The following is a 23,886-nucleotide window of genomic DNA, read 5'->3' on the forward strand; positions in this document are numbered from 1 at the left end:
GATTGGGAGGAAGGTTATTTATTCTTAGGACACTAGCTGTATTGTTTATTTCAGTAGATAAGGGCTATTAATACTCTACTTGCTTTTGATTTTGAAATCTTGAAAATCAGTAGTTTTGAACACATCCTCCGTTTATCCTTTGTATTTCTGTCTCCTCTGTTTATCCTTTGTATTTCTGTCTCCTCTGTTCATCCTTTGTATTTCTGTCTTTGGTTCCAGTTAGCGAAGAACTACATGAGAATAACCCTTTGATTAGTAGAAGAGCAGAGCAGTGTGTAGACCAGTGCCTTAAAGGCATACCTTAAAAATTGATCCTCATATCTACCAGTTGTAGGCAGACATATCACTTGCCTTGCATGCAGTCAAAGAGCTCGCTTTGTTTTGAAATGACATTTGCTGGTGTACACACTTTGGTGTGTTGAGTTGTGTTGTCCTTAATCTTTGAAACGCATGGACTGGTCTGTGGACTTTGGGGACTTCCTTGCTTCATTGCCACAACGTTTCTTTTTCTCTCTAAACAGGTGCCAAGGACCAGGCAGTTGGTGACATCTCCAAGTCCTATGGGATCATCTGACAACAAGGTCCTGCCACTCAATGTTCAGGTGGTCACTCAGCACATGCAATCAGTCAAGCAGTCACCAAAGACTCCCCAGAACGTTCCTGCCAGCCCAGTTGGTGACCGCTCTGCCCGACATCGCTACCCACAGATCTTACCGAAGCCAGCAAATACCAGTGCTCTCACCATCCGCTCTCCCACAACGGTGCTTTTTACCAGTAGCCCAATCAAGACTGTTGTGCCAGCTCCACACGTGAATTCCTTAAATGTGGTAAAAATGACAGCAATATCTCTTGCCCCAAGCAGCAGCAATGTGCCCGTCAAACAGACACCTTCAGTTAATAGTAGTGCAGGAGCAGTGGAAGAAGGGAGGACTACTCCACAGATCAAAAATGGTTCTGTTGTTTCACTTCAGTCTCCAGGATCCAAGCCTAGCACTGTTGTAGCTGCATCTGCAGTTGAGATCAAAATGGAGCCAGAAGGACTGCTGGATGAGAACCCAGTACAGGGCCAGGAGAGCTCTGACACATCTAAATCCATAAAGGCAACCCCTGACCTGCCTCCTGCTCAACAGATTAATTTTGAGGTTGCAACTGTGAAGGTTTCAGCTGATGGTGTCGTGGAGGCAAAACCAGTTAAGGGCTGTGATCAGGGAGCTGAAGAAGCAGGGACCAAATACAAGATGCAGTCCAATGAGATCACACCGGTTTCTTCAGCAGGCAATAATCAAAGCACCCTAAAGCTCTCTGTTGCCAGTCACAACTTGTCCAGCACCAGCATTGATTCACTTCCTACTGGTGAGTCTTCAATTAAAGACAAAATATGCACTAAAAGTCCAAGAAAGCGACAACCCTCTATGCTTCAGGATTCCCAGGTACCACCTGTCAAGAAACCACTGGTGGGGCAGCTTTCAGCTGGTAATGCTGAGGAGAGTCCAAAAGCAGACAGTGTTACGAAGGTTCCAAAGGTTGTATCATTAGCTAACAGTGACAATACCACACTTGTTCAAGTTCCCAGCAAGGTACCTGTAAATGTACCTGTACCTTCTGCAGCTCCAGCAGACTTAGTGACAGACTGTTCTTTGAGCGCTGATTTAAATACCAGTGATTCTACTTTAGAACAGCAGCTTGCATCAGCATCATCTCCAGATATAAAAGTGAAATTGGAAGGAAACATGTTTATTATAGAAAGTGATTCAAAATCTGATGGCAGCTTTAACCCAAACGCGTGGCACCATATCACCAAAACTTCTGATTTTGCATCTGTGAATTGTGAACAGCAGCAAGATATCAGTGTTATGACTATTGCAGGACACTCTGACTCTAGTGACTTACAGGAGACTGCATGGGAGCCAGTGCACTGTGAGGGTATACAGCAGGATGTGTACAACCAGCAGTTACAGAGCCAGATCCAGGACTCCTCCTTGGGTCAAATACAAGCACAGTCTTCAAACCAGTTACCTCTGCAGTCTGAGCTGAAAGAATTTGAACATACAGTCCCTCAGTCAAATGAAAACTTCTTTTCATTTGATGATGACCTAACCCAGGACAGCATTGTGGAGGAGCTGGTGCTCATGGAGGAGCAGATGTCAATGAATAATTCTCATGCTTACGGTGGCTGTCTAGGAATGGCACTTCAGAGTCAGACAGCAGCTCAAGGAGCTCCTGTGTCATCCCACCCAAGCAGCACACATTTTTACCATTCGATCCATAACAGCACTCCAATTCATACTCCCACTCCCACCCCTACCCCGACTCCCACCCCTACCCCAACCCCGACACCCACCTCTGAAATGATTGCTGGATCTCAGAACGTGTCACGCGAGAGCCCCTGTTCCAGGCTGGCTCAGACGACTCCTGTGGACAGTGCTCTAGGAAGCAGCCGGCACACACCCATTGGCACACCACATTCAAACTGCAGCAGTAGTGTTCCTCCGAGTCCTGTGGAATGCCGAAACCCATTTGCATTTACTCCCATAAGCTCCAGTATGGCTTACCACGATGCCAGCATTGTTTCAAGCAGCCCTGTGAAGCCAATGCAGCGGCCTATGGCTACCCACCCTGACAAAACCAAACTTGAGTGGATGAACAACGGGTACAGCGGTGTTAGCAATTCGTCGGTTGCAAACCATGGCATCCTTACAAGCTACCAGGAGCTAGTGGAAGATCGCTTCAGGAAACCTCATGCTTTTGCAGTTCCTGGCCAGTCGTACCAATCTCAGCCACGCCACCACGATACTCACTTTGGTCGCGTGACTCCTGTTTCACCTGTGCAGCACCAGGCAGCTCCCGTAAGTAGCACCACCAAGCAGGAGGGCTTTGCAGTTCCTGCTCCTCTGGACAACAAAGGAGCCAGTTCCTCTCTCAATAACAGCCTGAGATGCCGGAGCGTGAGCCCTGCTGTCCATCGTCAGCGCAATCTCAGTGGGAGCACCGTTTACCCTGTTTCCAATATACCACGCTCCAACCTGGCACCTTTTGGAAGTCCAGTGACTCCTGAAGTTCACAACGTATTTACTAATATCCATGCAGACACTAATGCCAATAATATAGCGCAGAGAAGCCAGTCAGTCCCATTGACTGTGATGATGCAGACGGCCTTCCCATCTCTTCAGAAACAAACAAACGCTAAAAAAATAACCAATGTGTTGTTAAACAAACTTGATTCTGACAGCGATGATGCAGTGAGAGGTTTGGGAATGAACAACATGCCGTCAAATTACACGGCCAGGATGAATCTCACTCAGATTTTAGAGACGTCCACTGCTTTTCCTAGTGCCAACCCGCAAAATATGATCAATTCCAGCACTTCAATTTATGAATTCCAAACACCAAATTACCTCACTAAAAGCAGCACCGATCAGATCAGTTTTTCTTCTGGAGATAACCAAGCACAATCAGACATCGGAGAACAGCAATTAGATTTTAGCAGCACTGTAAAAGACCTTTTAGGGGAGGACAGTCTGCCAACAAACCAGCAGCTGGTGAATCAGGTGGCATCAGATCTCAGCGTTACATCTGTCTTTTCCAGCGACATCAGGTTGTCTTCCGAACTCTCAGGCAGCATTAACGATCTGAACACTTTAGACACAAATCTACTGTTTGATCCAGGTCGTCAGCAGGGACAAGACGATGATGCTACACTGGAGGAATTAAAAAATGACCCCTTGTTTCAACAAATCTGCAATGAATCCATGAACTCAATTAATACATCAGGTTTTGAGTGGATGGAGAGCAAGGATCATCCTGCTGTTGAAATGCTGGGTTAATATTGTTTTATAGTATGTATGTAGCACACTGTATATGAAAGACAGACGTATTGTATTTGTCTTAATGGAAGTGCCTCCTGCAGCAGAAACACTTGCTATGTATTGTGGCATTTAAAAAAAAAAAAGTTTGCTGTACCAGTTGCTCATTCTTCAGCAGAGGAAGGGCAGTCTTACCAATTTGAAAACAAATCTCTGAAGGTGATTGGGCTATCGAAGAACCAGTATTAGTTTTTTAATTTGATAGTGTTTCCCATTCAGCATTTCTCGTTGTAGTAAATAAGTGGTTAATAGCTAGCAACAATAGCTAGCTCTGGTTGAGGCAGCAGGAGGGTTTTAAGTTGAGCTCATAGGTAGGCTTTCCATACTAAGTATTGCTCGTTACTTCTAAATACGTGGTTCATACTGACCTCTGTCTGAAATGCAGGGTGCCTGCAGGTATGTAGGGGATGGGCAGTGGATACAAGTGAACCAGGGGGCACGCAGGTGCCTGATCACTGTGTAGCTATCGTGAGTACGTGCTGCCTGGTGAACTGTGCCATTTATATCTCTAGTAAGACGCAGAGATAGAAGAAATAACAGGAAACGGGCATGATCAAAGAAAAAGAAAGATGCACTAATTTTTTATTTAAGAAAAGGAGATCTATGTAGTTACGTTGTCCATTAATGTTTCTGACATTGTACTTGGTATTTTAGTTCTCACTTCAGCGCTTTTATATCAGGCAAAATTTGTGAGAAAAGATTTTAGCACTGAGGTTTAATCTAGGCATAACACCTTATTTTAAAATGATAGGTACTATTTAATTATTTATCGAAGCTAGAGAAGTGATGTGATATCTTCCCTCTTTTTTAAAAAAGAGCTGCTAGAGCTCATTGAAATACTATTTTTAAAGATTCGTTTTTAAGTTTGCTCTTTTCTAACAGTGGAGAGTGTAGGAAGATGTTCTTTCCTCTATATTTCAGTAGGTTGAGCCTGTCTTGCTCTCTTTTAAATAAAAGATGATTAAAATATTATAAAATGTGGTGGATCTAAAAATATTTTGTATAGAGCCATAATACTGCCAGGCACTTTATAGATGTGATCTCATTTTGGATAAAATTTATTTTAAAAGTGCTTACTGGTTTTAGAAGCCTGAATTCAGTTTTCACTGAATGATTTGAGAGGACTGATGAATCTAATTTTTGTTACATGCCCTTAGCTACCCCCCTTTGAAAATGGAATTTAAACTTCTAACTCACCAGTTGACTTAAACCAAAAAAAAAAAAAGGCCTTTTGCTTTATCAGCATGGCACGAGTCTCTCTGATGATGAAAAGAGAGGTGCTTGACCAGCCATGGTCCTGATGCTAGAAAGAGGACTTGCAGAATCAGGCTGTTAAGAAATAGTTGTTCTGAGAATGCTACAGTACCATCCCTTAAGCTTAGTGTAAAATTGGTTATTTTTCTTGTGAACTGAGAAACTGAAAGCAGAGCAGAAGACATTTTCCTCTCTTGCATTCCTTCTTTGAATAAGAGGTTATGAATTTATGAACGGGAAGGCGCAATAAGCCCCCCCTAGATTTATTAAGGAATAGATGCTCAGATTATCGTTTGTTTGTAAGTTTTGTTTTTTGAAGTGACTTAGTGGTCATTTATTTCTTCAGTTTTTGCTAAGGACTTGATCTCAGTACTGATTAATTTTTTTGGCAGTGCTGATCTGAATTGTGCTGCTGCATTGTCACTTCAGGTGCTGGTGTATCATGCCTTCTCTTGCCCTGATTGACCACCAGTCTGTGGCTGCTTCTTCAGGGACAAAACTGTTGTGACAAACTGTAGCGCCTTGCAGGGAGCGTGATTTCACTGTGCTTGCATCGGAAGTTTTGCTGCTTTTGCTTAGGAAAAGACTTGGAGAGTTTGGGTTGCTCCTTGAAACGTAGGGATATGCAATGGTGTGGTTTAAGTCACCGTTTTAAGTTAGTTAAGGAACAGGTTAGGAGTCTAAAAACTGCACGGTAGGGTTCTTTTAGGTGTCTGCAGTAAGGCTGGAACCATTTTTCCTTGAGGCACAAGTTGCCAGTGGCAGGGCTGGAGTTGCATACCTGTCTTTGGCCTTTAGCCAGAGATATGGCCCACCATCCTCTTACTTTGTTGACTTGGCTGGGTCTGAGACACTCAGCGCTTCTTTTTTCTGACCCCGTGTGAAGTGCCAGTGAACATACGAACCCTGCTTTCCAACGTGGAGCGTGGGGGAGAACTCGAGCTCCATCTGTGCTGTGGCTGTCTGCATGATTGCTGGCCTGGCCCCCATGGTGCTGAGACTGACGTGGGCTTGGTGTAAATAAGTTCTCACCTAACTTCACTAGTTTTTCAGAAGAGTTCTCACTAAAACAAGAGTAGATTTGAAGCTGATGCTCTCTAAATTATGCAGCAGTCACCAAAGGTTTTTAAAGTACCTTTTACATTGTTTTTAAATACAAGCATTACTTTGAACCTAGCAAGTGGTTTAATTAGCAGGAATATTCTGTGATCAGTGGATTTAAAGCAAATGTATCTTTAACTGAAGAAGTGTTCTATTTGGTAAGGGTTCTTTCAAGTGAAATCCAAGGCACAGACACAGCTTTGTACATTGGGATGTGTCCTCTTAGCAGTGTTTTTGTGTTGGTGTTATAACTGATATTCTATGAGGTCCCTGTATTTAGTGCTTGTTAGTTCTTTACATTGAGACAGAGCACTACTGCACACCAAAGTATGCAATACCCAAAGGAAGATTCCATGATTTTAGCAAATGGAAGCCTGTCTGTCAGATACTCCAGAACGAAGAAGATGAGACAGGTCTGACCCCTTGTTTACATAATTGGCTTCCAAATAAGATGATAAATAATTTTGATAGCAGTTTTTGCTAAAATATACAAACTAGTGAACTTGTACACTGTGTACAGTATTGCAGCAAACACTTTAAAATTGGTTGGTTAGTCCAGCAAACTATCTGGATTCATGTATTGCACTAATATTCTGTTGAACCTGTGGCAGGCACGTTCCTTAGGATAAATGCAACAAATACGGCCAACAGATTTAAATAAAATAATAAAAACAAATTAAAAAAACCCACAAAAAAGAAAACAAAAAAATCTAATGTGTTTCATTATTAAAAGGCAAAATGTCATTAAAAGTGACAGGTGAAATTGTCTTATGTAGCAATGTGCATTGATCTCAATGAGATATTTCTATTTCTTATTCTCTTAAATGAGAATATTACAGCAGGAAAAATCAAGTTTAGTTTGCTTCACCATGTTAATACATGATCACAAAACGTGCATGTGTGTTAATGACTTAATCTTGTACAGTACTAGATATATTCCTGTAACCACTTTTTTTTATTCTTTGCTGTATTGAAGCTGGTTCAGTGTTAACCAGGTGAGCATAGTTATTCACAAGTTACTTACTTTTTTATGTTAACTAATTCAGCTTAGTTATTGTTGAATATGTTCCTTTTTGGATTCTTTTTTATTGTTCGGGTGTTGAAAGATATTTTTGCATCATTTTATCATGATAAGAATTCATGAAGTAAATAATTTGCAAATAATTGCAATAAGCACTGACTTCTGAACTGAAAAGAAGGAAAGCATTTCTTGTGCAGTGCATCCAAGGTTCATATAATAATCTTGTACTATACCGTGCTTTATTAACTGCACCCTAAGGAAAAAAAAAATCCCTGTACTACATTTTCATTAAATGCAGGAAATCCAGTTTTCCCTCTCTCCCGCAGTGTTTCGTTGTCTGTTGTACTGCTGAAACTACAGTAGTTGAATATTGCAGTAGCATTTCAGTTATTTTTTTTATTGAAAGTGCTCAAAAATTGTTTTTTAAATGTTTTCAAAAATAAAAACATTTTATATTGAAATGACTTCTAGATTATTTTCTTTATGTGGGAAATGTATGTTGAGGCGGGCCTGAAACAGAGTTCTGATCACAGCTGTGGAGTTGTACTGACCTGAGCCCAGCCACAGGTTTAAAGCTGAGCATTCGAGTGAGTCTTGAAAACCTTGTGCAGTCTGTGCTCTCAGAATGATCTTCTCTTCAGAGAGCTTCGTTAGCTTTATGCCCCAGTTCTGCACCTATCCCTTTTTAGTTACTCATATGGTAATACTATTACATCTGGGGGGGAAAAAACACCAGCTTCAACTTTCAGTTGAGTCTGAGTTGAAATTTACCAGCAAATGTGAAAATAGTATTTTGGTTGAGAACCCTAGAACACAGTAGTGATAGCTGTGCTATTTAGAGTTCTGTGTAGCTCCTCGGTATTACAGGCATCCCCATGTGGATGCTGATCTGAGTGTTAGTTTCATGTCTGGATTGGTGAATTTTGCTGCCAATCTTTTAGGAAATACGAGTATTTTTATATATACACGTGTACATACACACACACACACACACACACACACATATATATATATATATATATACACAAGTGAAGCAAAGCTAGTTCAGTCAAAAGTGAACTGAGAACATGAGAAATTTGCTTAGAAAATGTATAGTGCTGAACACTTGTAACCCAGAGGTTACAGAACAAGAGAATGTTCTTAATAGATGATGATATTCCTGCTATGTGTGTTGAATATTCAAGAGAGACCCTCCCAGTGACGTAAGTACTCACAGTGGGTTGCCTTGGAACATCTACATATCCAACTGCTCTGTCGTGGCTCCTGCTGAGACTGTTCTCCCTGGGGCTGCCTACCTGTTTGCTATATCTGGTAATGCCTCAGCTCAGCAATTATTAAAAACTTCCATTTTTGGCCTTGTAGCTCATCTTTACTGTCGTCTTCTTTTTAATAAGCTGCTGCTTCTCAAAGGATTATTTTTAGTTATTGTCATTGAAACTTTGCCTATCTGTAATAGTAAATCGCATGATGCAAATTAGAATCAAGTTTTCAGTGAACTTGAAGCTGCTGTGGTCACTGCAGCCTTCCTCGGGTAGCTGAACAGCCTGTCCCGACAAATCTCTGCTTCTCAGCATGTTTATTTTACAGGTATTGGGCTTCCTCTTCTCAAATATCCTTGTTTTCTCAAACTGACAAAAAACACAACTCTACAACTGTATTCTATTATAAACTCCCCAATTAGAACTCACTCATCAACTCCTTTCTCCAACAAAAATACTTCTCTTTAACTTGCCTTCTCCATATCAGTACTTCAACAGGATGCTTGTTCCAAGGGCTGTGATAACTAGTTCCCAGAGTCAGTTCTGGCTTGCCCTGAGACAAGAGGGGGCATTCTGAAATGTGTTGTTGAAAAAGCTGTGTATAATAAGGAATTACTATTTCTGGCTGGGACAAAGTGCTTTCTGTTTCACACTGCTTTGATAATTAAAACAATCTCTCTTTACATACACAGAAGAGGGGAGTCAAAGCTCCCGTGTCCAAGAGGCCTTGTTCACATAGATATTCTTGTGCTAATGGAGTAACTAAAACCTACTCCAACTTGTGGAAAGAAAAAAGAGGAGTAAAGACAGGAGTGCACGAGTGCACACCCATTCAGAAAAGTAGCTTCCTCTGATCTTGGCAATGTTTTAGCTACTAGCAGAGCATAGCTAGTATGGACTAGTTCACATGCACACAGGATGATAATCTCAAGGTATTTAAAGAAAAACTCAGATACATAATGTCCAGAAAGTTCTTACTTCTCTAACTATGGAAGGCTGAGCTGTGGCCATAAACAGCCACAAGGATTGTGTTAACCACGGGATCACTGGTGATGAATTAAGCTAGAATGATGACAGCAGTTGACTGGTGCTCAGCACCTCCATGCTTCTGTTCTGGCAGCTCCTACCTCTCCAGCTGAAAACAGAGAAAAACAACATCTCAGTGGTGGTGATTCAGACAAGTGTTTACCGCTTTGTTCAAATGCATGTGCACAAAATGAATATATCCTTCCACCTCCTCTACAGTTATTACTATGCAGGTTTGCTCATCAATCCAGAGACATTTTGAATTGCTTGTAAACTTTTGAGGTACAGAAATGAGGAACAACGTTTCTTGCTGCACATCTTTCCCTTCTTACATCCACCGCTCGCTCCATTGAGAGTTGTAGATGTCTGCAGCTCTCTGAGGGGACGGAGATCTCTGCAGGGGTGATGGTGTCACCGCTTTGCCATCGTAGCAGATGTGAAATAGTGGGACACCTCCACTGATGCAGATTTTTATGTGTGGCATGCAGGCTATTGTTCATTGCTGGTGAAAATGCATAGCTAATGGTGGTGGTGACTGCTGAAAAAGTGTTTTGTCACTGAGAATTTGCTCTAACAAACAGTGTCATTGTTCTTTGTTGTAGTTTCTATGGAAACAGACAGGAGGCATTACTTTCAGAGCAACCTGACCTACCCAGTTAGAATGCAATGCAAGGACAATAGTCAGTCTGGGGCCATTTTATCAGACTGAAGTTCTCGCTTTCAAAATGCAAGCTTTCATCTTATCAGTATCAGTACTGCATCATGCTATCATAGTGTTTGAAATCTATTATCTAGCACAAATTTGCAATTAATTGTTTAGCTGAGAAGAATGTTAGGTTTTGGGCTCTTAACTCTCTGACATTAGTTATCTTAGTGAGTCACTGCCACCATAGTTGAGAAATTGAGACTTCAATGCTCTCAATAGGTATTTACTTAGCTTAGTCACAGCAGTGACTCACTTGCAATATATATTTTTTCTGTTAATTCCCTCCTGTATGTAGTTTGCCATTTACCTGTCACTGTGACACCACGACTGGATCATCATAACATTTTCTTTTATATGACTCAGTAGAACAAAAGATAATAGGACAAAAATCTGAATGTGTATCATTTGCATATGGGTGTTTTGTTTTTAAGTGCAATAAAATTACCTCTAATTCCTTTGGTTTAAAGCAAGAGCAATGAAAGTAATTTACCTAACTCGATTTAAAATCCCTTATAGCAAATCTGTATCCTGCATTGAATAATCCAGGATATACCTTGATGTCACTTATTGTCCTAGCTTTTATAACTTAACCATGACCACTGTTCACACGTATTCTTAAGCTAAGGGTTGTTTTATTACGATAACCCTTTGGAAATCTGGAACAAATCTTCTTTTACAACCTCATTTCCTGCTTAACAACAAAAACAGCTTTGTGTTTGTTTTTTCTTCAAAGCAGTTCAGTATTAGAACGTACAGATGTCTTTAGATCATAAAAGGATTTAGTGTAAAGAAAGAAGCAAACCAAACATTGTAAATGTAAATACAATTCTGACCATACCTTTGGTCTGTCAGTCTAGATGCTATCATCTAAGAGATGGAAAATTAAGTTCCTTTTTTTTTTTTTTTTTAATCTTTCAGGTCAATTAATGCTAATTTAGATGGCAAGAGAAATCACATTTCTTTGTTACCAGATGAGAACTCACCATTGGGATTGTGTAATGAAATTAAATATTCATATGTTTTTAATGGTCTTGATAAACAGATAAAGCATTCCATTGCACTTAGACGATCCAAATGCAGGGTTATTCTGTGCAGCCGACAATAAATTATTTGTAAAAAGAAAATGAAGATCTCTCAGAAGAGCTCTCTTCCCCTATTAGTCTGTAATTGCATAAGATCATAAAATATTAAATGCTAGAGACATCTTATATGAGAACTCAATATTTGTTAACAAACAGTGCATTTTATTTTCTTCTCTTTTTAAGTAAGGGAATATTCTTTAACTTAAGTTTATTCTCTTTTAAGTGAATTGCTAGAGGCTTACTGTGATACTGAAGATTCTTGATTACACTGAAAAAGCAGGCAGATCTTAACTCAGCATATGGGTACCTCTGGGTAGCAAACCAAGCACAAGCCACGCTGATAGCAGACCACTGCTGATGGCCTTGTTTTTCAACTATGCTATAACTTCAGTTCTGGATAATCTGTGGTCTTTTCATGGAAACAAAATAAAACTATATATAGTATAAAAAAAAACATACAACTTAAAAAAATGGAGTGTGCAAATGCCCTGTTGTAAATTTCAGAAGGGGCATTGTTTCATCTTGAAATGATAGGTTACTCAGAAGTTAATGTTTAAGTTTTGATGTTTTACAGAAAAAATGTGCTAATAAACTATTCACAACACTATTAACAGAGCAACAGCTCTGTTAAGTAACACCTCAGATGTGCTTCTGGTGTGTAGAAAAGGTGGGACTGAGACTGCAGAGATGGACAGTGCAGAGTTCAGCCACATGACAGCAATGTTGTAATAACCACTTTATATGGAAAAATAAAATAGTATATTTTATTAGACTAACCAATATAATTTTGAAAAAAAATTGTAAAATTCTGGGAGTGTCTGACATGGTTTGTGTCTTCTAACCAAGTATAAGAGGCAGCATTGCAAAAAGAATCAAGCTTGACATGCCACAAACCCATACGGCTTTTCTAGCATGCTGTAGGAAGTTTCTTAATCAACACTAGGTTCAACCATACAACAAATAGCTCTTTCACAGAGTGACCTGGAGATTGTGCCTGCTTTCAGTTAGGTGGGTTGTCCTTGCTCAGAGTCACCCAGGAGCCATTTAAGTTTGGACAAGCCTCAAATTTTGCTATGAAGGGGTATTGTAAGGAAAGTGAATGGAATTGGATTGAAGGATTGCATGTCTGGAGGCCTCACACAGAAACAGGAGGGGGCTCTTTCTTTTGAATTACTCAGAAGAATGTCTGGGTCTTTTTTTTCCCCAAATGGTACCAGCTCGTCTAATAGAAGATATGGTTTCTCCACAGAGATCTTCATTAGATCATCTTGACTAAGGATAGACGTCTGAATGCCACCTTGTTTGGCCCTCACCAGTTTAAGTGCACTCATACCACCTTTAATAAATAATGCCCTACATTCACTTTGAGACATGCACAATCTGATGTTGGCAGAAACAGATCTCTGCTCATTTTCTCAGCTGGCAAACTGGGAGGACAACCCATCCTGCAGATAAACAGATGACAAGAAGCTGCAAGCCAGGGACCAACAAGGCCCATTGGAGAAGATGACTAACTTCCTATTGGTGATCATAGAGTCACAGAATGGCTTGGGTTGGAAGGGACATCAAGCTCCAACCCCCAGTTTGTGAACTAGGATTTCACAGAATGTAACCGAGGCATGAAATGCCTTGTTTCCTGAAAACCACTGTAGCTAAGCTTTAAATAGAAGACACAACTGACCGTGAGGGTCAGCGACTGCATATCCTCTAGAGCCAACCAATTAGAGCTGAAGACCTGCTATCCCCAGAACAACAGATGCTTTGCTCAGGGCTGCCTGCCAAGCCCAGGTGTGACCATGGGCAGGGCCTGGCAGCACCAGGGAACATTTCTCACCAGGGTGCCTGGCTTGATGCCTTGGCACAGTTCTGGTAAGGGCAGCATGAATTCAGGCCTCTTACCACCACGTTCTGGAAACAGGTCCTTCAAAAGGCAGCTGGGGAACTGCTGAGGGGTACAGGGTGCTCCTAGGGCTGCCTGCACCCTGTCAGTAGCAACACCTGCGTCCTCCCTCACTGACATGCTGCTACCAGCCACAGATCTTCCTTCCGACACAGCACGAGGCCTTTACACCGTGGCTGTCTGTCTCCACGCTGGCCATGGCAGCTCGTTTCGCCACTTGGGCTCTCTCTCTGCCCGGCCACGACTCCAGACCAGCTCCCTCACCAGGGGCCCTTCCTTCCGCCAGGCCCCACCGAAGGCCGCGCTGTCACCGCGGTGCGCGGGATCCCATCCGCACCTCAACGCTGTTTTCCTCTTCGTTCCTCGAGAATCTCTGCAGTTCTATTTGTTAACACAAACGGTCCCCTGGGATGCAGAAAAGACACGTGACGGAAACGACAAGGATAACGGGCACGCTTCGGACAAACACCGCCCTCCCCGCACGCGAGGGCTCGGCGCCCCGAGGCGCACGAGCCCCAGGGACCGCGCGGCCCCTGCAGCAGCACGGCGCGCGTCTCCGGGCGGGGCGCGGAGGGAGGACCAATGGGGCGCCGCCGTCTTCCTCCTCTGCGCCAATCAGAGCGGGGCGGGAGGCCGGAGGGGAGGGGTGCGCGCGAGGCGGGGGCGGGCCGGCAGCGCGGGCGGGCCGGGGGCGGGGCGCGGCCGTGGCGGGCGGTGCGCGGCATGGCGGCCTCTCCCGCGGAGGTGTTCGGGCTGCCCGGAGAGGAGGTGAGGCCCGCGGGACGCCGGGCTCCGCGCGGGGCGGGCGGCGGCCGAGGGGGGGGGCGGGGGCGTGAGCGCGGGGAGCCCGCGGAGCCGGGCCGGGCGGGGGTCCCTTCGGGGCGGGGGGCTTCCGGCGACGGGCCGCGGTGGGCTGAGGGAGGGAGAGAACGGGCGGGCGGGCGGGCGGGGGCCGCGGCCCGCGGGCGGGGCGGGGTTCGGCGCGGTGCCGCCCAGCGGCGGGGCGGCGTCCCGAGGCGGCTCTCCTCGGCTACCGGGCCGTGCGCGGAGGCGGCGCCGGGTCCCGCCCGCGGCTGCGGCTTTGTTTGCGGCCGCCGGGCGCCGCGGGGAGCTTGGTGCCGGTGTGTCGGGAAGAAACGGCGCCGCTGGTGCTGAACGCGGCGCGGGAGGCTGGGAGCCGAGCCGTACGCTGCCGCGAGCTCCGCCGTGCGGGCCGGGCCGCTCGGAGGCGTTATTCGTACTGTGCTGTAGTGACTGTGTCGTGATTCGTGCGCTGTTCCAGAGGAGTAGCTACGGACCTCTCATAGATCGCTTGTTTTCCTCTTAGGATTGCAGTTGCGCTGGAATAGTGCTAGAGAATTGCCACAGCGTGCTGCGGGGCTGCGCTGCCCTTTGCTCCCTTAATGGTTGCCAGCGACGTGGAGGCCATCTAGCTGGGCTAACGGCACGGCCCTCACGCGCTCTGTTTCAGCTTTACTCCTGTAAATTTTGCTCAGCTTGGGCGTTTTTTAGCCACCCTTGTTAAGGGGAAGGTGTTTTGAAGCTGGCATTTTCCCATCTTTCTTACATTTCTTGGAACACAGACTTTGTTTGGGGATGGGGACAGAGCTTGGGTATGTAACAAATCCATCAGATCCATCCTTGTCCATAACTCAGAACCTTAGCCAAGCCTCTTCAAGTTACAAATGTGAGAAATGCCCTTTGTTTACGATCAGAGACCAGCTCTCATGTATGATTCTGCACGCACAGTTCAGAGTGAATGACCCTGGGGCTATAGAAAACCTGCAGCTTGCTGCTTTGGCCCTGGGTGCTGGCATGGAGCCTCAGCTTCATATCTCTGTGTTCTGTTGTTGGCTGGTTTGTGCTTAATGCAGGATTGCTAATATGATGCTGCTGGCACAAATAAAATGATGATGAAGAATCTGGGCTCCAGAGGAAGCCATAATTGAAGCTATTTTGTGCACACCTGCTTATTTTATGTGCTGTGCTCGGGAATCTGAATTTCAGTGCCCAAATCTAGCAGTTCTTCATTGCTCTGGTTCAGTTTTCTGTAAAATGGATATCTCTCTGTTACTCACAGCACTTCTTGTGACTCGCTAGGATATTGAAATGGTGAGCACTAGAAAGGTCTGTGTTGAAAACGAATAGTTTTGTGTTCAGAGCTTTATTTTAACACTGCATGGGAAATGACATCTGGGGTCGTGTGCTGAAAAAGGAAGAAAGGAGAAAAAAAGGAGTAGCAGGTGTCTCAGAAGTCTGTGTCCTCTGAAGCTCTAACAGCATTAGTGTGCAGTGGCAGGATAAAATAGCCACATTATTTTAAAAATTATCTTATATTGCAGAAATACAGAAAGTAAAAGAAAAAAAGGTAAATTACAAACTATATTCCCTTTACACCTTACCTGAGTATAGAAAACTAAAGAGCATTAAGAGCACTTAAAATGATTACTTTTTCTCATCTCATTAATTCTAAAAGAGGAAGGCAGTGCCCTATGTGTCGCACCTTCTTCCCCCTGCCCATTACCTGATGCTGGCTCAGCACTGCTGATGTTTTGCTCTTTCACGTGAGTGGTGACAGGTTTTTTTGACTGAGTGTATTCCTAATAATTATTTGTATGTTAATAATTTGTATGTTAGAGTCCTTAGCTCCTTGTCTGACTTTACTTCGCACAGCTCTTCTTATATTACCTAAATAGCACGAAGATGTGAAGCTAGGCAATACACAGCTCAAAAACAGCAAACTACATTTGATCTGTTTTGAGGATGAAAGCAGTAGTGGCAGCTTTACAGACAAAACCACATCCCGCTTCTGCCTGTTTGTCACTTTAGCAGTCACCAGAGAGCTGCCCTCTGGGGGATGCTGTCTTCTGCAGATCACTGAAGGTTTATTTTACGTGTACATCATTTTTTTTTCTGAGAAATTTGAGATGCATTCTAAAGGAATATAAAGGTACTGTACTGGTGCAGTTTTTTTATGAATGCTGAGTTAGCTGCTGGTGTACTGAATGTCTTGGCTATACTCCTTGTCTTCTGCACTTCTGCAAGCCTGTCCCCCCAACCCATGTGGTACTGCTGTATTTCAGAGGTGACAACAGGATCTTCTTGCCTACAGCAGTTTGCTATGTGTGCTCTCTGTGAGAGTACTCCGTCACTCTTACATTGGCTTCCTCAAAAAGTCTGCCCAGCAGCCCAGCGGGTGCTGCCGTTCTGCATTAACAGTCCTGGCTTTGGGGTTTCTTCACATCTCTGTGAGTTTCATCTGTGGAGGTATACTGAAAATTTCAAAAGTTGGATCAGAGATTAAAGTAGGAAAACAAATGAACTGCACTTGGCTTATCTTACGTGAGAACGTTGTCTGTTGATCCGGGGACCTCTGGTGAGGTGATCAGCTGACTGAACTGGCAGAAAATCATCTGGCAGAATGAGGTGAGTTCCATTCTGTCAGTTCAGCAGTTTGAACAGTTGCATGGAAGGCTCTGTTGCATCCTAGAATTGGTAGAAAGGAGAGGATACCAGGATTTGGGAGCAGGTATGCCATGGGGTTGTTCCATCTGGACACGTTGAGGGCCCGCTGATCATTAGAGAGTCACCCTGCTTGGGAAGGAAGAGCTGCTGCTGGCCTGGCACCGAGCTTGGCTGCTGCAGGGTGGTTGGGGTGTGCACGGATGTGGTTTGCTGCGTGGCATTCCAGAGCCTCACAGCTCAACTGAGATCAGCAGAGCCTGAGCATCGGTGTGTGGGGAGGAGAGATCAGACGGTCATCCTGCAGACAGCCCTCTGTCCATCTGCAGGATGTTCAGGGTAGGAGAAGAATGAATCATTCAGTGTAATGGGCTGACCTCAGTAGAGTTGGAAGCACATCTGAATTTCTCATGTCTGCCTTGCTCAGTAGTGTGACCAGAGCTGTGTGCAGCTCAGGTGCCGTAGAAGCCACAGGGCTGTTTGAATTGCAGTGATAGCAGCTTGCTCACTCTTCCTATTTTGCTCTACAAGGTCCTCTTGTGTGCTGCATAGTACATACAAATCAGTAGGAGAGTACTGCAAGGCTCTCAGGGGAAAATGGTGACTGCTGGTGCTAGAGCAATGTCATCTTTCTGAGGGGTGTTTGGGAAAGAGGGCTGCTGGGAACAGCTATATGTGAGATTAGCCATCATGTTCTGTAGCAGTAAGCACCCTAACTCAGCAGAATTCTACTTGAGAATGCTGAGAACCCAGATAAATTAATAAAAAACCAATCAAACAAAAAACCCTACAGTTTTGGTAAAGCTGGTTGGTTGAATTCTCTATTACTATATTCAGTACAATCCTGATAATGCTTGGAAAGAGGTAAAAGTAGAATGAACTTGCTATTAAATTTTAGAACTTGTTCTGTCAGACAGTGTATCTGCACTACTTATCTGTAGTTTTCAGTGTGAATCCAAAACTGTGCCAATGATTGCTTTTTAGCTCTGTAGACTAGAAACAGATCTGAAAAATAAATTGACTGAACGCATCCTAAATATGGCATTTTGTATTTCAGGAGAGCACACGAATTGTCAGGGTGAAGGTTATAGCTGGAATTGGTCTGGCCAAGAAGGATATCCTAGGAGCCAGGTAAGAACACAAAGAGTTACTGTCTTAGGAGGCATCTGATTATTTATTTTCCATAGCTATTTATCTTAGTAAAGCCTACTATGTGTGTTTCAAAAGAAAGCAGAATTGTTTTAACTTATACCTTGTAAATGATCAGAGGCTATATAAACATTAAGATCTGTGCTTTCTTGCCTCAGAGTTACGTGGACAGACCTTATGCCCTAGGAAAGGTATGTGTGGGAAAGCATAATTTTCCACATAATACAGTGGTTCTGTCAGGGAGGACATCTACATGTACATGTTTTTCTTCAAGTAGAGTGCAGTTAAAACAATAGTTCAATTATAATCAAAATTATCTCAACGGTACTTTAAAGGCTTGGGGTGAGCACAATACTAACTAAACAGCACAACAAGACTATTTTAACTCAAATTACGTGCAGAGGAACAGCATCCACCAGTTCTATAGATGTGGTAAACCAGTGCCAGTGCCTGCAGGCTCTGGGTATGAATTTCTAATTTAACAATCTGTAAAAGGGAAGAAACAATTAAAGTGGCTTAACGTTTGCCACAGTAAAGATCAGACTTTGAGATGCTTTGCAGGATCTTGTAGAATTGGCAAGCAGTGGCATGCAGCTTATGGTAACATTTTTTCTTCTGTCCTTTGAGCAGAGGGACTGGAGAAGTGCTGGTGGGTTTAATGCTGTATCTGCTGTCGGCTTTTTTAGGCGTATGTGCAAGAATGCAAGAATAATGTGCTAGCAATATTATTAATATTGTGCCATCAGTTTAGCATTAGAAAAATTTCCCTTGTGATATTTGTGTTGGTTCTTTTTAAGCCATAGAATGTCTTGTCTTTTTTCAGTGGCGTGCAAATTTTTAACTCTCCAAGAAAAATGGTGTCAGATTTTTACATCAGAATGGAATGCTTTGCCCCATTGTAGAAAAAAGTAGATAATATAAGATTGTTGATCATAGGAAGAAAAGAATCCCAAGCTGAGACAACGGACCATTTTAAGCAGTCCTCTTAAACCCCTCCACTATCTGAAACATTCAGGTTAAACTTAAACTCTCTGGAACAGAAAATGTTAAAAATACATTGCGTGTTCAAGGAAGCACCTCAGATTCTAGATGTACCAAATTGTTACTTTCAGAACCAAGATGTATAATACTTCAAGCATTTTCAGTCACAACTGATTGTGTCTATGTTTTGTAGAAGTGCATCAGGATATTTTAAACCTTTTCTCATGAAAGAAGAATTGTGAAAGAAGAAAGAATCCAATTGTAGTGAAATGCAGAATGTAAAATAGCATAGCTGCTACAGAGTTAAAACCTAATTTAAACATCATTAATGATATTGTTTAGAAAATGTTTCTAAGTGTCAATATATGTAGTACTTGTAAAGTAATCATAACTCCTAGTTTCATAGTTCTGCTAATTTAAACCTTTGATAGCTCAACTGCTAATAATGCTGACAAAAAGAAAAAAGGATTTCTAGCAACTTGCTTATCTTTTTTTTGTTTTTCCCCTCAGTGACCCATATGTGAAAGTGACAGTGTATGATCCAGTGAATGGAGTCCTTAGCAGTGTTCAGACAAAAACTATTAGAAAGGTTAGCTTGCTTGTCTTTGTGGATGTGGGTTTTGTTTCTTTCATTAAACTCTGAGGAAGAAGTTAAAATGACAAGAAATACGAGGACTAACATTCCTCCTGAGTGGAAAAAAACGTTCTGTAGTCTGCTCTATTTTTCTGTTTGTGGCATTATTTTTAGTATTTTCCTTTCAATAAATTTATTGGTGTAAGGTAGAGAAGCAATAAAGAAGATAAGGTAAGTAATGACTCAAAACTAAATAGTTAATGGAAATACTGGATTGCTTTGGTTTTAGGTCCTTAATGGTGTAGTAATCTGTCTCTTTCTATACAACTTTTGTCTTGTGCATCAAATTGTATAGTTCACCTGAGTCATGATAATTCTGGTTTCTCTGGGATATCTCAGACAAAAGTCAGTGTTAGAAGTAATAATTTATGGTAGGTCTACTGGAAAGAAAAGACTATACACGAGAGAGAAAATAATCTTCCAAATTGCTGTTGGTAATGACTGTGATTTGTGTTATGAGCTGACCCAAGAATTGTTCTGTGGTTCTATTTCTTTCATGCAGCTTCATGATAATTGTTATTAAGCATGTATAGTATTTTTAAAAATAGGCACACTCAAAGGAGATGTGTGGTTGATCAGGGAATGTTGGTTTTGGTCCATTTGTGCTTGCTGTGTCTAGATGACATTGTTGAGAGATCTGGCATTTGCTAAGAGTTCATAATTTAGAATTAATTTGTGCTTACATGTAAGCAATGCAGATAGCAGATGTGGACTTGAGAGGAAACAGAGAGTGCTACTGAAGACATACAGTAAATTAACTGATTTGTATGGCAGGACAGGCCTTTTCTGCATCCCTGCTGTTACCCAAAATCTGAGAATACGTGTATAAATTATCTCAATTTTGCACTGCATTAAACAGCATAAGACTTCTATGACTTTTATCTGTAATAGCAAGATTAAAGCTTTTGTGCTTGAAGTAGGTTGTTGAAGTAGAGATGAAATAGATGTGACACGTGAAGAAAAGCAGAAAAAGACACCAGTATATTGTTGGTACTGTCACCAATGTTGTCCTTTTCCTCCCTACTTACAGTCCTTGAACCCAAAGTGGAATGAGGAACTTTTATTTCGAGTAAGTGTTTGAGGTTTTTTATGGATTTTTTTTTTTTTTTACTATGTTGTTACCTGAGTTGGTTATTATGTTTATAGGATTTTTTTTCTTGCTGCTTTGTTTAAACCAGAAATGCAGTATTTATAATTAATGTTCAAAGGCTTATGGACTACTTTCCTTAGCAATACATCTGTTATTTTCAAGACTGAAAATTTTACTGTAGCACAAATACAAATCTACCTTCTTTGTTCCATAAATGCACAAAAACTTGGGCATAGATTTATCAACTAGTTTTGTGTTGGCACAGATTTTGGCTAATTGGTGCCAATTGGTGGTGTTGCATAATGAACATAGTATCATTTATATTTTAGGAACAAAATGTAGATTTGATGTTTAATTTAGGTCTTATTTGTCCAACAAGAACATAGTCAGAATGTGGACTGTATTGTTGAGTGTTTGAGGAACTGGGAGGACCCAATTTTGTAAGTGACTGCTAAAAGAACACTTGAGTTCTGAATCTGGAGTGTGAGAAAACTGCCTTTGTAAAGCATGCCCAAGTGATGATGAATTTCCCTCCTCTGATAAACAAATCTTGAATAATGAGGAAATTGTGACCTTATATAAAGTAACATCTATCATCAGTTTCCAGTCAGAGTTTTTCTGCAACATAAAAAAGCACTATACTGTTGGGTATCTTTATATCTATGGTTAGTTCTTTTTTATTTCCATCTGATAAACTTACTAGATTGCCTGCTTGGTTTTGCACCATTGGTGTTATTTTAATTCTTTTCACTGTTCTCTTTTGAATATTACTATTGCTTCTCTTTCTTACATGCTTAGAGGCAGTAGCCTCTCATTTTTCTTTGTCAGTGCTATGTGAGGAAGAAGGAGGTCATTTTATTGCATTTGTTAGCTATACCTTTTTTTAATAATTTTTTTTGACTGATAAATGTTTTAATTTTCCTTGCTGTGGTGTTGTCTAAGACTTCTAGTTTGATTGATAAAGATAAACCATTGGTTTTAAATCTTTCATAAAAGAACAACATGTTCTTTTACTAGTGATTCACTAGTTTGCCATCTGTAAGCTTAATCATAAATATTTTTAGGTTATTTATCTCAATGTTGGAAAATACTTCTTGGTCCTTGTAGACCTCTAGTTAAATCAATATGCTTACATATGCTCTGAGCCAGTATTATTGGAAGAAAAAGTGTTATAATGTGGATGTCAGCATCCTTTAGTTTTTACTTTGATATACGTAAAAGCAAAAAAAATACATTCTTGAACTCTCATACCAAGTTCTATGAGAAACTGTTGTTTTAATTTTGACTTTTTATTGGTCTTCCTGTGCTTAGGCAGGAGGAAAGAAATATGTCATTTGTCTTAATGACACGAACAGTGGAATTCAGCAGATATTTTAACAGTTAACATCTTTCTTTTTCCTAGGTTAATCCTCAGAAACACAGACTCCTTTTTGAAGTGTTTGATGAAAACCGTTTGGTAGGTCCTTTTGTATTAATATTGCAATTTAATAAAGGCTTCAGTGAAAATAACTTCATTTGGATTCAAAATTAAAATAATTAAAAAAGAATACCTGGAAGAAAAAAAAAAGAAAGAAAGGAAAAAAAACAACCCAAAGGAAGACCTAATTCTGAAGTAATGAGGCTGTTACTCTGAACTTCTGACATGCTTTAACTCAGAAGTGCTTTTTCTTACACTGCTTCTCCAGCAGTATGGCAGAGTCCTTCTGTGACACTGAGAGCTCTCTACTTTCAGCATATATAAGAATGCTTATTTTTCCTACAAAGTACTGCTGAGAGTTTAGATGTTTGTATATATGGGGGCAGTTTCTTCAATAGCAGGAAGGAGTAGCAGGACAGAAATGATGTGCTTTCTCTTTGTCAACAAATGGATACTGGAGTGTTATCTTGTTATTCTCTGAATGAGATTTCATAAATAAAGTAGGGATAGGTTGTGCATTTGTGTCCTTGGTGAAATTGTAACTCCTGACCATGTTCTCGTTTCCTATGTGAAGAGTCCTCCTTTTCTTCCTGCCTTTGCGCTCAATTGTGAATTACTAAGGCTAAAGCTTCTGTTGTAGGCCTGTTTAACAGACATTCTGTCTCACTAGAATATATACCTTTTCTTCAATAGAACCTAATTGGAGAGACTTGATTGGACTTTAGTTTGCACTTCAGACGCTGTTTTGCTCTGATGGCCATTTTGAAGAATTTCTTCAAAGGAAATTCTGAGGAATGTGTTAGAAGCAAAAACCCTTTCATTTTTCCTAACGCTGTCTGAATTGTCAGTAATCTGTTGTATCTTTTATGGAGGTGCTGTTCTGCTAATGGTTGAAAGAATGGAAACGTCTGCAAATATAAGTCTGATTTCTTTTTGAATAATTGCATTTATGAAAGGAGAGCTTTATTTCTTGGTTGTAGCCATCATGCTACAGCCAGGTCATTTTATTGCTGGCTGGTGGTGTTTCTTGTCCCAGAAAATATCTGGGATACCTAAAGCAACTTTAAATGGAATCACTGGAATTTGTAGTCTGTGTGTCAAGATGCTTGGAAGTTAGTCTCAGAGTGCTGTTAAGTGCTGCAGCACTTGAAGCTTGAAGTACTGTCCGTAGTCATTGGATCCGTACTGCCACCAACTGGAAGTCAGCAGACAAGACTAGAAAATCAGGCACCTAAATTAAGGGAAAAAAGCAGAGGTTTCTGGTTTTCACCAAGAGAATTCCTTGTTGTTCATTCTCTAATAGAAAGTAGATGAGTTGTTTGACCTCTTTGCTTATGGGGGAGGAATCAAGAAGGCATTGGCACCAATGTGGAACAGTGCTTTGTTTCCTTTGTGAGACTGAGTTTGAAGGTCAGAGCAGCATGACCTAATCACTCACTGTGGAGTTCTGTGATAACATATATATATATTTTTAAATCTTTCCCATCTCCTCGTTCAGTCAGTGGAAAAGGCTGTCTTCCTATTTCTAGTTAGCTTGCTGTCTGTTAGGTGAACACTAAATTTCTGTCCCACATGTCTTGAACTACCTCAGTTGGTCAAATCATTACCATAGCTGTGATTCCTGGGGATTTACAGTCTTGCTCACTTCTATTATCTTCTCATGTCAAAAATCATGGATGCCTCATCCATTTTCACAAGGATGTGTTTGCAGCTGTGCTCAAAAGGTGTTTCATTTTCATTGGTTATAGTGGGCTTGAATATTGATCAGTCATTCTTTGTTCTGTCTGTTGGACAGCTGTTTAAAATGTAGATGTAAGCTGATAACGTTGAAATTCTCTTACAGCTGTGGGAATGTCTTCCTCTTTGTGGAATTCTGTCCCACATGCTTTGATTCCCGTTAGCTTATGGAGAGAAATTGAAGCTTGAAATTTCTTCTTGTTT

General features: G+C 41.6%; 2 protein-coding genes and 1 long non-coding RNA gene across 3 annotated transcripts in view; 2 read left to right on the plus strand and 1 right to left on the minus strand.

Moving 5' to 3' along the window:
- The window catches only part of RFX7 (regulatory factor X7), a 50,986-nt gene extending 43,286 nt beyond the window's left edge, over positions 1-7,700 (plus strand). Inside the window, exon 9 of the mRNA XM_085233656.1 lies at positions 522-7,700. Within this exon, the coding sequence (XP_085089782.1) occupies positions 522-3,824 (3,303 nt within the window). The 3' untranslated portion in view covers positions 3,825-7,700. The remainder of the gene's footprint in view (positions 1-521) is intronic.
- A 1,720-nt stretch (positions 7,701-9,420) lies between these two features.
- LOC146543546 (uncharacterized) lies at positions 9,421-13,883 on the minus strand. Its single transcript, XR_014885793.1, has 2 exons — positions 13,550-13,883; positions 9,421-9,633 (listed from the first exon to the last, which is right to left on the minus strand). It is a non-coding gene; the product is annotated as an uncharacterized LOC146543546 (long non-coding RNA).
- Positions 13,881-23,886, plus strand: part of NEDD4 (NEDD4 E3 ubiquitin protein ligase) — a 50,692-nt gene continuing 40,686 nt past the window's right edge. Inside the window, exons 1-5 of the mRNA XM_085233641.1 lie at positions 13,881-13,980; positions 17,732-17,805; positions 19,315-19,393; positions 20,469-20,507; positions 21,931-21,984. Coding sequence (XP_085089767.1) covers positions 13,936-13,980; positions 17,732-17,805; positions 19,315-19,393; positions 20,469-20,507; positions 21,931-21,984 — 291 coding nt within the window. The 5' untranslated portion in view covers positions 13,881-13,935. The remainder of the gene's footprint in view (positions 13,981-17,731; positions 17,806-19,314; positions 19,394-20,468; positions 20,508-21,930; positions 21,985-23,886) is intronic.

The sequence above is a fragment of the Meleagris gallopavo genome, chromosome 12 (assembly GCF_905368555.1).
Source record: "Meleagris gallopavo chromosome 12, MGAL_WU_HG_1.1, whole genome shotgun sequence".
Taxonomy (NCBI): domain Eukaryota; kingdom Metazoa; phylum Chordata; class Aves; order Galliformes; family Phasianidae; genus Meleagris; species Meleagris gallopavo.